Raw genomic sequence first — 18,835 nt, 5'->3', positions numbered from 1 at the left:
TCAAAAAAAACAAATTAAAAAGAATGAGATAGTTAGGAAATTAAATTTGATCCTATATTCAATAGAAAATCATTGGGAAGTAAAAGTAGGTATGATGACACTGGGGACAATCTCCATTTTGACTATCATTAAAAGTATGAGAGGGGGCAGCTGGATAGCTCAGTGGATTGTGAGCCAGGCTTAGAGATGGGAGGTCCTAGGCTTAAATTTGACCTCAGACACTTTGAAGCTGTGTGATCCTGGGCAAGTCACTTAACCCCCATTGCCTTGCCCTTACCACTCTTCTGCTTTGGATCCAATACACAGTATTGATTCCAAGATAGAACGTAAGGGTTTTAAAAAAAAGTATGAGATAAAATCCATTTTCCTAGCTCCAAATAGCTGATCACACAAACCTTGGAATTTTGACTTGGCCCTCAAGGGCATCAGGGCCCCCTATTTGGAGACCATTACAATAAAATATCCAAAGATTATTTGATTAGTATAGCAATCAATTCATAAATCAGTGTAAGTAGTGTCATTTTATTGTATTGGAATACCTTTACTAGAAGCACTAGCTATCTCATCAATCATTTAAGCTTTCCTTTATTTCTCTAGACTGCCTTGTAATTACATTTCTGTTTAGAATCTTAGTATATTAGGTTTGAGATATTTTATGTGTTTAGATATTATATTTAATGCAATTTCTCTTATTCATTTTGTTTTTTGTTAGAACTATCTATACATGATGATTTGATGGTTCTAGTCTGAATTCTGATATTTTATTAAAGCAGTTAATCATCCTATTTAGTTCTCTTTGTTTTTCTAAAAATGCAAATTGTATATATAGTCATCCAAATAGTATCTGTATAATAGTCTGTCTAACATGTAATATATCTCATTAAAGCAAGGGCAGTTTTTATCTAAACATTGTATTCTCATTAGTGACTAGAACATTTCTTTGAATGCAGTGGATACTTCTGAAATATTTATTCAATGAATGAAAACTTGTTGTTAGATTGTTCTGTGTTCCCCCTCGGGCCTCTAAATATTGCTGCCTTTTTCTCTTACAAAAATGAAAAATGAATTAGGGTTAGAGTTAAAGAATAAGAACTCATGCTGAATTACCTTTAGGAAATTATAGAACACTGTCAATAATCTCAAAGTGTTTATTGATGCAAACCCATCATTTTCAAGTCAATATTCTTCCAGTAGAACAACATGGCCCAGTGATGAAAAGAGCTAATGTTTGAGCCAAGTAGTCTTGAATTTAAGCCTTACCCCTGACATATAAACTCTGTGACTTTGACTAAGTACTCAATCTCTGGGTGATATAGATAATACATGGGAAAGTAAATTCCAGAGGAGGTGCTCACTTGCATTGGTATAGAAAGTTTCCTCACCAGGCACTCCAGTATACAAAAAAAATATCAAAATCTAAGTGTTGACCTCTTTCCCTACTCTTCTATTGATTCATGTGTTATCAGAAAGCAGACAGTGGTATATTGTCAGTGACAACATAGATGAAAAGAAAAGAATAAAAGATATCAATGGCATGTATAACTAGAGAAGTGATAAGGTATACGGGGAAGAAAAATATATTTAACATTTGAGATTTAGAGTGGATGTTCTTTCTTGTCACCAGAAATGAAATAATATGTAATAATAAAAACTAATATTTATATAGTGCTTACTCTATGCCAGCACGGGACTAAGAAGTACTTTAAATTATTCTCTCATTGAGCCTCACAACAACATTAGAGGTAGTGCTATTATTATGCCCATTTTACAGATGAGGAAACAGGCAACCCAAGGTTAAGTGACTTTCCCAAGATTTTGTATAACTAATAAATATCTGACAAGACATTTGAACTCAGATCTTCCTGACTATAGGACCTACTCTACCCATTGCACTTTGCAAACTTTGAAATGCTATTTAAATCTCAGTTGCTTTTGTGGTTATTTCTACCCATGTGGATTCAGGTGAGTCTTAATGTAGATGAAGCTCAGGTTTTGTTTTTCTTTAATCTGTAAAAACAAAAGATTTGGATTAAACAGATGAGGCAGCTTGGCTTAGTGGGTAGAAAGATGGTCTCCGAGATAAAAACCTAACCCAAACACCTAAGTTCTATTCTACCTCTGCTCCATAATGGTTGTGTGATTTTGGCTAAGTCACCTAACCTCCCAATACTGTAAGCAACTCTAAAATTATAAGACATTGGTAAAGTGAGTTTCCTCATATAGGAGTTATCTGTACCCATGAAATCATACATTTTTTTCCATATCCTTCATTTCAGAGTCTGCTCTGTGTTTTCATGGTGTTGCTTTCTCTTGATTCTGCTAGTTGTCTGACTTTCCCTTCTCAGACTCTTCTCCTAGATCATCATTCATCCCCTGTTAAACGTGTGTGTCCTCAAATGATCTGTCTCTTCTCTTTTCCTTTTCTCTTTTCACTATCTTATTTCCCTTGGTGATGATCTGAATGCATGCAAATATCTTTACAAAGACAATTCTCAGATATATTTGTCCACTTACATTATTTTTTAAACCCTTACCTTCCATCCTAGAATAAATATTGTATATTGGTTCTAAGGCAGAGGAGTGGTAAGGGCTAGGCAATGGGAGTTAATTGACTCGCCCATGGTAACACAGCTATGAAGTGCCTGAAGCCAGATTTAAACTCAGTATCTCCCTTCTCTAGGCCTGGCTCTCAATCCACTGAGCCACCTAGCTGCCAGCTGTCCAGCTATATTATTAAGTTTGACCCTCCATTTCCCTCTCTCTAATTACCTGTTGGACATGATGAACTGGATGTCTTCTAGATATCTTAAGCTCAAAATGTTAAAAACTTAAATCATTTCAACGCCCCAATCCTCTCTTTTTCCAAACTTTCCTATTACTTTTGAAGGTACCACCAATTTCCTAGTCATTCAAGCTCACAATGTTAGTTTCATCATAGACTCTCCATGTCAAATCAGTTGTCAAATCCTGTCATTTCTATCATTGTAAAATATTTCAAATACTTCCCTTTATCTTTTCTGATACTACCACTGTCCTGCTGCAGGCCCAGATTACCTTATGACTACACCATTGCTATAGCTTTCTGATTTTCCCTCCTTCTTCAAATCTCTCCCTATTCCAGTCTCTATCCTCCACTCAGATGTCAAATCGATCTTCTGAAAGTGCATTTCTGTTGATGTCCCTCTTTTCTCCCATTCAATATACTTTAATGGCTTACTATTATCTCTAAGACCAAATATAAAAATCCTCTTTAGGGCTTTTAAAGCTCTTCATAACCTGGGGCCTTACTATCTTTCTAGTCTTCCCATGCCTTATTTCCCTCCATTTACTCAGATCCAGTGACACTGCCCTTCTGCTGTTCATTGAACATGTCACTTCATCTCCTAAATCTATTCATTTTTATTGGCTAGTTCCTAAGGCTGAAACTGTCTCCCTCCTCATCTCCATCTCTTGGAACTTTTAGTTATAGGATCTTACCTTCTCAAAAAAGTCTGCCTGGTCCTTTTAAACCTTAGTACCTTTCCTCAAAGATTACCTTCAACTGTTAATTCTCATAGCCCTACAAATTTCCTACTAATGTATGCTGCATATATCTTGTTTGTACATGTGAATTTGAACATGAATTTCCCCATTATACTGTGAGCTCCTTGTGAGTAGGAACCCTTTTCTTTTTGCCTCCCTTTTTATCCCTATTTCTTAGAACAGTGGCACAGTGCTTGCTACATAATAGACACTGAATAAATGTTTGTTGATTTTTTGACTGAGCTATTCTTGGCTTAGATTATATGATTCATGAGGTTTCTTCTAGCTATAGTCTAGTGATCTCAAACAATTTTCCTCGTGAAGCCATATGATTTCAAATTATGGGTCACTATGATCTCAAAATTAATCAATTTCATATGATCCAAAGTACAAGAGAAAGACCCATGACAGGTGTAATTAACTAATAGGATTTTGGGGAAAGAAAATGAGTTCCATTTTGGACATAATGGTAAAATAAATAATTAACAAGTAATTAGACTGCATCTTATTACAAATGATCTCATATGTAATAAGATACTATATGCTTGAAAAAAAGAATTGGGCTAAGTTAGTAGCAGCAATATTCTAATGCCTTTTCCCACACAAGTAGGGTATTTTTCCTTATGAGATATTCAGATCATCCTCCATTCTTGATTGATTCAGGTGACTTGTTTACTTCATTTTTTGGTCCCTGAACGAACAAAGACTGTAGTCTTTTCTTTTTAAGGAAAATTTAGTCATCTGTTTAGAGGAAGAAGTTTGGATAATTTATATTTATTCTCTTGGTGAGTATGAGGATAAACAGATTTGATAGAGCAAGTAGATAGATGCACTATTTTTAGAGAAATATTAAATGACACAGAGAAAGACCTTAGCACATTGGATTGGTCCTATAAAGGAGATTTATAGAAAGAAATGGACAAGAATTACATAGGAAAATGATAATGATGATAATAGTCATAGTAGCTGACCTTATTATGGTTATATAAGGTTTGCAAATTTTTTTGTGCATATTCTCAGTTGATCTTCCCACCTCTATGAGGTAATGGATGTAAGTATTATTATCATAAGATTGTAAATCTAGTGTTGGGAGGGTTCTTGGAAACAATTTAGTCAACTCTTCTCATTTTACAATTGTGGAAACTGAAACTGTTAACTTACTTTTTAGGGTCACATAACTAGTAAATATCTGAGGCAGAAAAATAACACAGGTCCTTCCAACCCCAAAACTAGTACTGATGGTGTTATAATTCACACTGGTAACCAGTATTGAGTGCCTACACTGAAGAGATCATGGATACACCAAAGTTCTCAAATATTATCTTTTCTTTCGAGTTACAAGAAACAGATTTTTTCCTCTATTGTATTTTTGTTTGACTAACTTTCTTGAGATAATTGAACACTGGATAGTTGATAGGATAGGAATCTCATATTTATCCCTCTATTTTTTCTCTCCATGTAATTCTGTGTATCTTGAAGGAGTTATTTTGCTTTTCCCCTTTGTATAATCCTGGTTTAGTTTCTATTCTCACAAACTATGTTTGTGATCTTAGTGACACAGAGTCACTTTGGCTTAGGTGGTCCCCTGCTTTTGGAAATTCTACTTGTTTTTTCATTGTCACTCAAGGCAAGAAGGCATGCTAAAGGAATAGAAATTCAAATCTCTACCTTCCATCTTCTAACAGCATCAGCAAATAATAAATAAATAAAGGTGGGAGGGACAAAAAACAGAGCAACCTAGCTGAGATGGAAAGGCAAAATTAGTTCTTATGGTGGCCTTTCTCATTATAGTTCCTAGGAATGTTGTCTAGTAAAGCCTGAAGGTGAAATGTTAGAAGAGGCAAAAATTCTCCTGAGACTACTATGAGCATCTCAAATGTTATTAGGGGAATTTGGTGCAACCTTTCTTGTACAAGCTAAGTACCTGAATTGCAGGAAATCTCTAGCAGTGCCCAGATCCCTAGTGAGTAGGCTGTATTTATGGGATGTAATAGATTCTATATCTACATTCTTGGTGTGTTTCTCTGTGCATTTGAAAGTTATCAGCTGTCATATCTACAAATACCACTAAGATGGAAATCCTGGGGAATATTAAAGGAAACCTCTCTGGAAAAGAGACTTTCTCTAGCTGAATGTGAATAATGTTATCTCCAAAGAACATGTCCTTCACTATGGAGAATAAGGCCTTTTCTTGGCTTTAAAACAGCAGCTCTAATCTTAGTTACTGAATTTGCTTCTAGCACAGAAGCCTGGAAGCCAAAGGCAGTGAGAAGAATGCAAGCAGAATAATCACAAGAACATTTTAAAGTGCCTTCCCTTTTTTAGAATTTCTTTCAAACCTTTCCAACATGATGTTTTTGCACTATTCTTCTGTCTCTGTTCTTTTTCCATCTTCTACCCACTTCAGTACACATGCACACCTATACTTTCCAATGAGAAGATCAGAAATCATGGATAACCATAGAATCTCAGAGCCTTAAAGGCCCTCACTCATCTAATCCAAACAGTCTCCTCTATGACATCCATAGAAGTAATTTTCCTTCTTCTATTTGAAGGTCTCTAATGATGGGAAATTTACTATTTATTAAGTGAGACCATTCAACTTTTATGTTGCCCTGATTTTTTAAAGATTAAACAAAGAATGGAATTCTTTTATTAGTGAATGACTGGTATTTACAAAAACTCTCCTCAAAATTCTTCATTGTGGAAATTATTAAAAATATTTTGTTAAATATTTCCCAATTATATGTAAAGGGATTTTTAACAATTGCTTTTTAAAATTTTGAGTTACAAATTCTCTTTCTCTTCTATGTCTCCCTCCTTCAGAAGGCAAGTAACTGATTTCAATTATACATATGAAGTCATGCAAAACATTTCCACATTATTGCCCTAATTTTTAAAGACATTATTCCCTATATTAGTCCAAATCTGTTCTGTAACTTCCTAAGATATAGGGATTTAGAAAATAACAGATTTAGAGTAGAAGGGACTTTTAGGTAAGAAACTGAGGATAAGACTTTAAGTGACTTGCTCAAGTTTACAGTTTATGTGTCAGAACCAGAATTTGAACCTGATCCTCTGACCTTAAATCTGTTGTTCTTTGCACTATTCTATTCACTTTGTCTTTTAAAAATTATATAACCCTCCTGTTGCTCATCTGATTAAACAATAAAAATACCTTTCCACAACAAACATGTTTTGTCTAGCAAAACAAAATCCCACATAGTCCATATCCAAATTTTTTTTTTGTGTTTTATCAGTCCATCATCTCTTGGAAGGAGCTGGCTATGTCTCTAGAATCCACTCAATCTACCTGTTTTTGTCTTTTGAGATCAAGGAAAATATTTCTTATAATTCTTCTGCATGACAGCAGAAATATTTAAGAATCTGATCTTACCCCCTTTAAATTCACTGCTTTCTTGGCTAACTTTCTGAAATTTCTTCCATCTGTCTTCTTTTGTCAGGATTTTAAATCCATTCATCACCTTGCTCACCTTCCTTTGGAAATTAGTGAATTCAAACACATTTATTACTTTATTGCTATCTGTACTGCAAGGCATTATCCTAAATGCTGGCATTAGTCTCTTCTTGAAAGTACCTTACATTTTATTAACAGAAAGATAAACGAGGGGGGGAAACATCATTAATGACTAGGGAACTCGAGAGAGAAAATGGAAGATGTTTCCTATGAATATGGGAATTCTAAAGCTATAAGGAGGAGACACATTTTAGCCAGTGCAAGGACAGGGAGGTAAAAGATACATTTCTTTGGAGAATCAGATCAAACATTGCTTTGGTTAGATAGAGGGAATAGGTAGCGAAATGATGTGATGGGGTTAGGGAAAAGAAGGACTGGAGAAAGACTGAAGTGATTTTTATTGCATTCTTTGGAATTTCTCTTTCATCTTCAAGGCAGTTAGGATTTAACCAAAGATTTTTGAGTAGAGGAATGGCAGTTTCTAACTTGTCCCTAAATTATGGTTCCCAAATATTAGCACAGACTCCTAAATATGGTCTGGACCTGACAGTCTATCTAGCAGGACTATCATCTCCATTTTTTTGACACTAACCAGATGTTAAAAAAATAGGCTATAATTAAAATAATGTTGTTGCATTTCACATGATAATTTTGTGTCATCTTGAGTTTATAACTGTGAATTTTAGATTGACTCCACCCTGCTTAGGCTTTACAATTTTAGCAACCAAGAATGTATACACCCCCACTTAAAGATTAAGTGTTGGGGAGGAAGGCCTATGACTGGCATGTGCTAGGAAGTGACAAATCAGAAACAATTGACTGACCCCCTAGGCTGTCCTAAGTCAAGTTTAAGCTACCATTGGTACATGAGAGACACAGGAAATGATGTAAAGAACTGCCTATATATTTCACATCACTTCCTGTGATTGCTCACTCAGTGGCATTGGGAGCTCTGGGCAGCATTTTGGCATGCTTCTGGTGTTTGGCTCTGTAGTGTGGTTAGGTGAGGTGTCTTCCCTGAGTGACCTTGGTGAGTGGTAAGGCTCATTCCTCCTTTCCTTGACCTCCTGAAAAGCACTATTCTCTTAGGAGGCCCCTCATCTCAGAGGAGGCCTCTTGACTGGAAGCTGAGCTAGATTTAATCTTCTGAGAAGGCCCATTGGCTGAGGCTTCTGAACTCCCTTTGACTTATTCCAGGCTGGAGAAAATCCCCTACCATTACCCTCTTTTCCTGCTTCTTAATTTCTTCCTTCTATTGTAATTAAACCATCATAAAAATTCCAACCTGACTTGAGTATTTTATTGGGATTGAATTTAAATCCCTGGTGACCAATAATATAATATATTCATTCAACAACCCTAATTTTACCCTTAACATAACCCAACACAAATCTCCAGTTCTTTCTTACACAAGGAGTATCCAGACATGACCTTCCATTGTTTCTAACATAACAAATGGTATTCAATCTTGTTTTAAACACAATTACTCCATTTCCCCACTGTTACTGTGTTCCTTTGAATTAGTTGTTTCCTACTTTTTATTTATTTTGTACAAATTTATTCATGTGCATTTTGTCTATATTCAGAGAATGTCAGCTTCTAGGGTTGGGGGGGGGGAGAGGAGGGCAACTAGATGACTTAGTAGGTTGAGTTCCAGGCTTGGAGAAGGGAGGTCCTGGGTACCCCAGACATTTCCTAGATCATTTTACCTCCACCAACTAGCTCTTACCACTCTTTTGCCTTGAAACCAATACCCAGATGTAAGGTAAGGGTTAAAAAAGCTTCTTGGGGTCAGGGACTAGTTCATTTTCACCTTTTCTATCTGTGAAGTTTAGCACAATACCTAGAATATAATGGGTACTTAATAACTTCTTACTATTGTTAGCTTCCCTAACTTGTGCAGTTGATTTTTTATATAAAAAAAAACTATATCCTATACTTATATTTAGGCCATTGTTCCAGGGTGATAAAAATTTTTTAAATTTCAATTTCATCATCCTGTTTCTATAGTTATCTTGCTGAGTTTAGTAGCATAAAAATTATGGTAAATATAGTTTAAATGTCTTCATACAAATAAGTGATAAAAATGATAGTCAAAGACAATAACAGAGCCATAGGACACTCTTCAGGTTAGCATCAATCCATTAATTAAACATTGAAATTTGAGTTTGGTTATTGAAACACTTCCAGATAGCCTTAAAATTGACTATCAGAGTGCAGGACCTGGAGTCAGAAAGACCTGAGTTCAAATTCAGCCACAGATAAGCACTAGCTGTATGTCCCTGGGTGAGTCACTTAACCTCAATCAGCCTTCATTTCCTCATCTTTAAAATAGGTATGACAATTGCACCTACCTCCCAAGATTGTCATGAAAAGAATCATATTTGGGAAAGCATTTTATAAACATTAAGGTGCTATAGAAATGCTACTTATTATTATAATATAGTATTGTTGGGGTATATGGGTATTCAAAAAAGACTAGCCCCTCTGTTGTAAGGGTTTGCTGAATCCTTTGCAGGGCTTCTCATTCACTTTGGGTGTCTACCTGACTTTCAATACTCCCCAATGGCTCCCAGCAGTTGGAGTATGTGCAGTCTCTACACTCCACTAAACTACCTTGGCAGATGGGATAAAGCAGGTTGAAGGTAACTGATGGCTACAAACCTGTTTGTGATTCTTTGGGGTGTCTACCTCAAGTATGTGAAGACTTCCTCTGGGGAAATGGGTGGATGAGAACAATTTGTTCCATTTCCCTGTGGCCCTGAAGGTACCTGAAAAAAATAATGTAGAATGTTTATAGCTTGGTCAGACATAGAAGATGCCAAGATCATCCCCTGCATCCCAGGCCATTTTTGATGAGAGGAATTATCAGTATCCCTATAAAAATATATTTTAGTTACTTAGGCATATCTTTAAAAAATTTGACCCCAGTTGTCTTTTAGCAGTCATTATTTCCTTTTCAGGTGCCTCTAAAATATGTAGCTGAGAGTATCATTTCTTTTTTAATTGAAAAATTTTAATTTAATTAATTAATTTAGAATATTGTCCCATGGTTACATGATTCATGTTCTTTCACTCCCTTCCTTACCCTCACCCCATAGCCAACATGCAATTCCACTGGGTTTTACATGTGTCATTGATCAAGACCTATTTCTTTATTATTGATAATTGTACCAGGGTGATCATTTAGAGTTTACATCCCCAATCATATCCCCAACGACCCATGTGATCAAGATGTTGTTTTCTTCTGTGTTTCTACTCCCACAGTTCTTCCTGAGAGTATCATTTCAAAAAACCTAGGAAAATTTTTTAAAGATTTAAAGAATGATAGAAAAGTTCAATTAAGATTTTCTTTGATAAGTAAAGAACTTGGGATATTTGAATTATAAATGTAACATATTTAGCAGTTATACTTTTAGGGAAATTCTGCTCTATCACATTATCTGCATTAAATCAAGAATCATAGATGTATAGTTAGAAGGAACCCAAATCCAAAGGTCATGTAGTCCAATCTTATTTTTAAGTTGAACATACTGAGTCCCAGAAAAGGTGAATGAACTTATAGACCTTTTATTTCAAATCATTTCCAATTTCTGCTACAAATATGCTCAGATCTTCCTAGTCATTCAGCAATGTAGAGCAATGAAAAAAGCCTTTCTTTTAATATTGTCATTGCTCCAACATATATACTTTCCCTCAGTCATTCTTTCATTTCACTGTTCACCTTCAAGAAAGAGGGGTCTTTGTTTCCTCCACTTACTGAACTTTGATTCTACCCTCAAGGTTTTGTCAATACTACTCTTGCCAAGGTAACATATAACTGCTTTTCTATCTAATTACTTAAGAAATTTTTTTTTTACCTTCTCTCTTGGAAGCAACATTATATACTGGTTCCACGGCAGAAGGTAATACTTAGGTAGTTGGGGTGGTGACTTGTGCAGGGTCACACAGCTGGGAAGTGTCTGAGGGCAGATTTGACCCTAGGATCAGCCATTTCCAGGCTTGCCTCTTCATCCATTGAGCAACCTAGCTGCCCCTCTAGTGAAATTAGAAAAAAAAAATAATTGAAGATTCTTTCTCTTACTTGTTCTTTGTTACCTGACACTATTGACCAGTCCCTCTTTGATATGATTTCCTATTTTGGCCCCTGCTTGTCTGTTTTCACTTGGTTCTTTTTGTTATAAAACTGACTCTTCTTTATTCATCCCTTTTCTCCCAACTCCCAAGTGTATGTATTCTTCTAAAGCTCTGTGATCAGTCTGCTTCTTTGTATTCTTTTGTCTGGCAAACTTTTCCAATGTCTTCATTATCCTCTCTAAACAAAAGACTCTCTTCTACATCCCAGATCTTTCCCTTTAGTTAGTCAATTAAAAAGCTTTTATTAAGCACTTAACTATACATTTTAATTACTTAGTTGGGTCCCAGGAAAATAAAAACATAAATATAAACAGTTCCTGACTGTAGGGCACTTACAGTCTGTGCTAGAATATATAACAACAATATAATCAGCATTTCTAACAATAGTAATAACAATTAGAATTTAAAGAGTTTTGAGGTTTTATGAACTTTTTTCTATATGTGTGTATATATATGTGTATATATATATATTTTATGTATATATGGGTGTGTGTATATATATATGTATATATTTACCATCTTACCATCTTATTTGATCCTCACAACAACCATGGGAGGAAGATATTATTATTATTCCCATTTTACATTTGAAAAAAATCTGAGTTTAATGATTTATCTATAGTCATACTGTTAATAATTGTCTAAGACCAGAATTGAAGTCACCTTCTTGGCTCCAGGTTCAACACTCTGTCTATTGCATGACATTTCTACCTAAATAACTCATAGCATCTCTTGACTGCTATTTACTATCTATATGAAATTAGATAAATAATTTATTGACTTTGGACCTCAGTTCCTTCATTTATAAAATAAAGGGTTAAACTTACATGATCTCAAAGATTATTTCTGATACAAGTGGAAAATTGAATCACTTATCTTTTCCCCAAACCCATTTCTCCTAATTTCCTTATTTCGATTAATGACATTTACAATAGATATCATTGAGTCTTGTAATCATGATTTTTTAAAATTTTATTTAATTAATTAATTTAGTATAATCTCCATAGTTTGTAATCATGTTTTTAAATGAATTTTATTTTTACTTTTTCATTTTCATATTAGCTAAATTTCTTCCTATATCTTCTCTTCAAGAGACCCATATATTTTTAAAGAAGAAAAAAGGAAGAAGAAACAAATTATTGTACTAAAAAACAGACAATATATGATATATTTCATGTACAAGAACTCTATAAAAGAATGGTAAAAGGTGTCTTCTCATATCTTCTTTTTCAGGGAAGCAATATGCTTGTTCATAATTTTGAAATATTAATTTTCTATTGTGCTATATCATTCTTTTACATCAGTGTAGTAACAATGGTCATGTAATTTTCTAGGCTTTTCTTACTTTATTTTGCATTAGTACATGTAAATCTTTTGATGATTTTCTGTATCTTTTACTTTTATCATATTTATACCACCATTTACATTCCTTTACATTTGTGGACCATACTTTGTCTATTCCCTAATTGATAGTCATCTACTTTATTTTCATGTCTTTGTTAGCACTTCAGGGGTGAGCTAAATATTTAGGTGTATATGGAAACTTTCTTTTTGATTAATGATATCCTTGGTACATATGCTTAATAGTTAAATGTAGAATCTCTGGATGAAAGGATATGGACATTTTTAGTAACTTTGTTTGCATAATTGAAATTGCTTTCCAGAATGTTTGCAGTAATTTATAGCTCTACCAACAATGCATTAGTGTGCAAGGATTCATTTTAAAGTCCTCTTACTTCCTCACTGAATCATTTTAATGTCTAATAAGTCATGCCTTAGTGATATTTCTCATGTCCATTTCCTTTTCTCCATTCATATAGTCACTTGGTCTTACCATACCATTTATTGGGTCAATAACCTTGTTCTTGCTTCAAAGATATAAATGACAAAAGAAGAGCAAAAAAAAAAAATCTGGCTGTATTTAAGACCCTGTAGAGGGTGAAGTTTAGCTCAATTTTTCTGCATTATGTTTCTCCCCTTCTTGAAGGTTTTGCTCCAAATAAATTATACCCCTTGTTTCCCTTTTTATTTCTCCTGATTATATCTTACATTTTTCCACAATAGGTAAATTGTCTACCCATTAGTGAAATGCACTCTCTACTGATTTCTGTCTTTTGAAATTTGCATTTTTAAAAAATGTTTACCTCTTGCATTCAGTCTTCTCTGATGTCCCAGCAGATATAAGAAATCTTTCCCTCTTCAGATTTTCTTAAATTGTTTTAATCTCCCCCTTGTATGTCACACTTTACCTTATATTATACTAATTTCTTTTTATATTACCATCACATTCTATCTTGTCTTATATTTATTTGTTTGCATGTGTGTATATATCCATACATAAGTATGTTTTATATACATTTGTTTGTATGTTATTTATTTAGTGTGGGTATGTGTGTTTGTGTGTGTGTGTGTGTGGGGGGGGGGTGTATGTGAATCTCCTACTGTTAGAATATACGTTTTTTGAGGGCAGGGATTATATAACCTTTAAATGTTGTATCCTCAGTGGCTAACACTAAGACTTGTGATTAATGTGCTTGAAAATTAAATTGAATTGAAAGTGTCAAACCACCTCTTCAGGGAGAATGTAGATTCTGATTTTTTCCTTAGTACCTTTGCAGTTCAAACAGATAATACTTGTCAGCTTCCTACCCCCTTCTCCAGTGCCATTACATTGTTTTGATGCATTATTATCATTGTAAATGCAATAATAAATTACTTTTCCTTTCTTTTCTTTCCAGCTTGGTCCCTGCAGTGGCTTTGGTACATTAGTAGAGTTGCCTGAACCTGATTTGGATTCAAACTTGTACACCCTTAAGATGGATGAAGATTGTGAACTTCTTAAAATCAATGCAAAGGACTATGCCAAGATTAAAAGGGTAAGGTGATCATATTCCTTGGTGTAAAATATTTACATACAATATAGTAAATATAATAATGTTATATATAATATAATTATATCTGATATGGTCATGTTGTATGACCATTCTCTATCTATCATGTCATATATGTTAAATATCTCTATGTGTCTATATTCATAGATATATACATATTTATATCTACATCTATCTATATCTGTCATCTATCTGCCTGTCTGCCATTTTTGGTCAGTTTGAATTCAATAAACATTTATTAAATACTTCTCTTCTAGAAGCAATAGAACACAATGAGAAGAATAACGACAATAAATAGTGTGGGGTTGTTAGTCATTCATTTGAACATTGAGGCCCCCCCAGATTTTGAAGTTATCATAAAGTACATATTTGTACAGAATAAGAAGCCAGTAAAATGTTAGGATCCACCTTTGCAGAGGAAGACAGAGTTGGTGATATTCTCCAAAGTATAAAGGGTTCTGATGATTTTGTCACTCCCTCGAAAATTTAAAACAAATAAACAAATATGAATTCCCTCTCCATTTCATAAAAAGGAATCTGAATGTTTTGGAGGTTTAGGAGTTTGCTAAACTTGATCACCAAATAACACATAATTTGACTGGGCACAAAGCAGAGAATTAGTAGAAAGTTGCTTTTCAACCAAGTTATAACCATCAATACCCTATTATGCCATTTATTTTTCTGTTTCCCCCAAACCTTCCCAGGAGTTTTAAAACAATGACATCTGTAATCTGCTGAACAGGTGTGTATTCACATTGATGATAAAATTTCATGATCCTTTCTCCTTTACTCCATGAACTTCCTAGAATATACATTGTTCATACAAAGTATATAGTACCAATTGTCTACAATTATTACCTTACAGAATATGGAAAATGAAATTTGAACAAAAAAGAAATTGCTACTGTGGTTTATTGTATTCTATTGTGAACTTGAAGTGAACTCCTTGAAATTATAATAGACTAGAGACTACCTTACCCATTCCTATAATGACCTTACTAGGCAGTACTTCCATTGCTTTGATATTTACTATTACTTTATATTAGTTTTCATTTGTTATTAGATAATTATAATACTGGGACAGCTGATGGCATAATGGGCAGAGTCCCAGTCCAGAGTTCAAATCCAGCCTCAAGCATGCAACTGCAAAATGAGTATTATAACAATAACTTGTTATAATGGGAATTTAAGGGAAGTAAAGGGTTTAAGGATGGGAATACACCCAAGTATATAATACTTTTATTATCTAAAAGGCATGGAGATGTTAGGAGATGATGGATCAACTGACTATTTCCCACCCAGATAGTTAACTCAATAAGGTTTCTACTCTAAGCTTAACCTAACTAAACTATAACTAAACTAAAAGGTAAAGAAAAGATAAATTCCACAAGGAGAGCTCAGATTCTCACAAACTTCCAGAGTCCTTGGTACGGTCAGACTGAAGAATCCAGTTGTATGGTCCTTACAGTGATTCTGGAAAGGGAGGAGATCACATCCAAATCACTTCTGTCCACCATAGTCAATGGGGAACCCATCTCAACATTTTTCTTGAGACTAATCCAAGGTACGCAGCTTCAAAAATAATTTATTCAGGTAGACTCTCAGACTCACAGCCTCTGTGTCTGAATCCCAGCTTCAGAGAGACCATTGTTAATTGCCCAACCACTCAGAATCCTGACCTAGTCAGCTCTACAGAATTTTGCCCTGAGGGCTGTCAATCAACTTTGCAAATTCCCTAGCCTTCACATAAAGCCAAAATTGTGTTAAAAACACTATTTTGGCATTTGTGCACCAACTTACTTACATATTACTTAAACTAAAATATCTCCCCCAAATAACAAACAATCTACACTCACCTATCTTAATCTATCTAATACTATCCTATTCTAGGGATTTAATCAAGGAAAGGAAAAAGGGAGTTAAATAATGAACGATTACAAATTTCAAAATACAGATCAAACATAAGCAAAAGCACAAGCAAATAAGATAAAAATCAAAAGATAAACACAACTTTCATGCAAACATTAAAATCATAAAATACTACTATCAACTGATACAGAAACTTCTACTATTATTACAATGTATAACCATCAAACTTAAAGGAACAACTTTTGAAAATTAAAAATGTCCACACCCCTACTTATGGATTAAGTGTTGAGGAGGATGGCCTATGATAGACATGTGCTAGCAAGTGACAAATAAGAAACAACTGGCAGATCCCCTGGGCTGTCCTAAATCAAGATTAAGCTACCATTGGTTCGTGAGACACAGGAAGTGATGTAAAAAAATGGTCTATATATTTCACATCACTTCCTCTCTCCAGCCTCTTTTCGAGAGAGGTGGCTCTGGCTCTTTTGCAGGATGTGACTCTGGCTCTCTCACAGAGACGTGGCTCTGACTCTGTCTCTCACTCGTGGAGATGTTGGTCTCTATTGGCAACATTGGGAGTGCTGGGCGGTGTTTGGCATCTTGGGTCTTGGTTTCTTGGCAGCTTGCTATGAGTGTGCTAGGTAAGTGAATTTAGATTGATTCCTCTTTTCTATCCTTTTAGCCCCCTAACCCCCACCCTCCTGCATCTCAGAGTAGACCTCTTGGCTAGAAGCCAAGCTAGTCTTAATCTTCTGAGGAGGCCTCATGGCTGAGTTCTCTGAACTTCTCTTGGCTTAGGCTAGGCCAGAAATATCTTATACTCTTTCTCTTCTTCTTCTTCTTCTTAATTTCTTCTCTCTATATTAATTAAACCACCATAAAATTCCCAAACTGAATTGAGCATTTTTATTGGGATTTGAAATAATCCCAGGCCACCACTAGTATTCAGTCAAAACCCCCTAAATTTACCCCTTACAATACATATGTATACATACACTATAATAAAATTAATTTTACAATCCTAACTATTATATACACTATTTATACATATTTACATATATATTTACAATTTTGTGTGATATGTGATGTAATATGTCATTTTTGCTATGTAACATGTTATATATGTTGTAATACAATTTTATAATGTAATTCAGTATCTTACCTTATCTTATTTTAAATTCTAATTTTATCTCACTAAAACCCTATCTCCTAAACTTTCCTAAAACTAATCTCACCTATCTATATTCCTATACTAAACTAAGTATCTAACTAATTTTTGTTAGTAACTACTTTATAACTAATTATAACATTGTTAGTACCCTAGCTAAACATTGTTTCAAATTGTATTCAAATAGTGATTCAATGTAACCTAGCCATGTTTATGTTTTTCTGTTTATGTGTTTGTTATATTGTTATTTTTGCTGTGTTATGTTGTTTGTTAGTGTTATGTCCCTATTACTGTTACGTTAGTGTTGCTACTGTTGCATGTAATATACTTACCACAGCTTCAGATTTCCCTTCTCTTCTCAACTCATCTTGATTGAAGAATTCTTCTTTTCCAAATCCATGGTAGTAAATGTATTTATGAATGCTTGTGTGAATATATGTTATGTCGTTTTGTGTTATAGTACATTACTCAAAAACTTTTTAATCCATTAGTCCATCAATTACTTGATCCTCTTCCTTGCAAATTTCCTCTAAAGTCTTTATATTTATAAGTTTTTCATTCTTTTACAATGTCCATTAATTTCTGAATTCTCTTCTTCATCTGCATTGTCCTTTTCCATCCAAATGTCCTCTTACACTGGAATGATTCTCTCCTTACTGATCTTTTTGACTGCAGACTCTATTTGCCTGATGAATCTCAACTTTCCACAATTTGTTCTTCTTTATTTTCTTCTTAAATGATTTGTACGTTTTCATTATTATTTCCTTGAGCTAATTTTATATGTGAAAAATGATAACATGAATCTCTACCTAATGCTTTTACTGAAGATGGAGAAACCAACACAATGGTATAAGGGCCTACCCAATATTCTTGTGTTGCTGAGGTTTTTGCAAAATTTTTCACATATACCATATCACCTGGTTGGAAATTATGAGAATTAAGAGAATAATCCAATGGACCAGATTGGATCACTACTCCCATATCATGTAGTTTTCTATGTCATTGTTGTAAAGCACATAAGTATGAAGCAAGTTGACAATCTTCTTCTAAGAGAGATGTTTACACTGCCTTACAAGTTTTTGTGTGTATTGGAGCATGTATTTCTTTGTATGCCAGAATGTCCAATGAATCTTTTAGGGAGGAATTTATTATGTAAATTGCGCACAACAATCCAATGTACTGATAATGGTGATATCTCCTTACATCTACCAGAAGAATCTCTAAAAGCTCAACCCTAACCCTAACCCTATAACATAGGATTGTGTGCACTACAACAGAGTGGCTTGCCATTTTTTTCTCTAGCTCCTTTTATAAATGATAAAACTGAAGCAAACACTTCACCCTGTTTGCCTTGGTTTTCTGATTTATAAAAGGAGCAGAAGATAATAGTAAAGCACTCTAGCACTTCGTCAATAAAATCCTAAATGGCATCATGAAGAGTCAGACATGAATAATTACTAAACAACAACAAAATTATATTAATAACCTAAGATTATATAGGGCCTTCTTTCCATTGACTTGAGAGAGTACTGAGTACAAATGTTTCTTCCATTTTACAAAAAGGTAAACAGACTCAGTGACAGTAAGTGACTTAAATGTGATTCCACAGCTATTGAAAACATAACTTTACTATACATGCACTGAACATAAATTAATTGTTCTTTCTCCTTCATTATATGATCTCTCTATTATGATGTTTAGGAAGGAAGGAAAGAAATGAGCATTTATTAAGCACCTTTTATATGTCAGGAACTATGTGAAGGCCTCTGC

The 18,835-nt window shown here is 34.3% G+C and overlaps 1 protein-coding gene across 7 annotated transcripts in view; it reads left to right on the top strand.

Moving 5' to 3' along the window:
• Positions 1–18,835, top strand: part of CNBD1 (cyclic nucleotide binding domain containing 1) — a 634,668-nt gene that overhangs the window by 440,561 nt on the left and 175,272 nt on the right. For all 7 annotated transcript variants that reach the window (XM_007488069.3, XM_056823346.1, XM_007488074.3 and 4 more), the window contains one exon: positions 13,876–14,013. In XM_007488069.3, the coding sequence (XP_007488131.1) occupies positions 13,876–14,013 (138 nt within the window). The remainder of the gene's footprint in view (positions 1–13,875; positions 14,014–18,835) is intronic.

The sequence above is a fragment of the Monodelphis domestica genome, chromosome 3, assembly GCF_027887165.1.
Source record: "Monodelphis domestica isolate mMonDom1 chromosome 3, mMonDom1.pri, whole genome shotgun sequence".
Lineage (NCBI taxonomy): Eukaryota > Metazoa > Chordata > Mammalia > Didelphimorphia > Didelphidae > Monodelphis > Monodelphis domestica.
The sequence above is the reverse complement of the archived record's forward strand: the minus strand, read 5'-3'. Positions and strand labels throughout refer to the sequence as shown.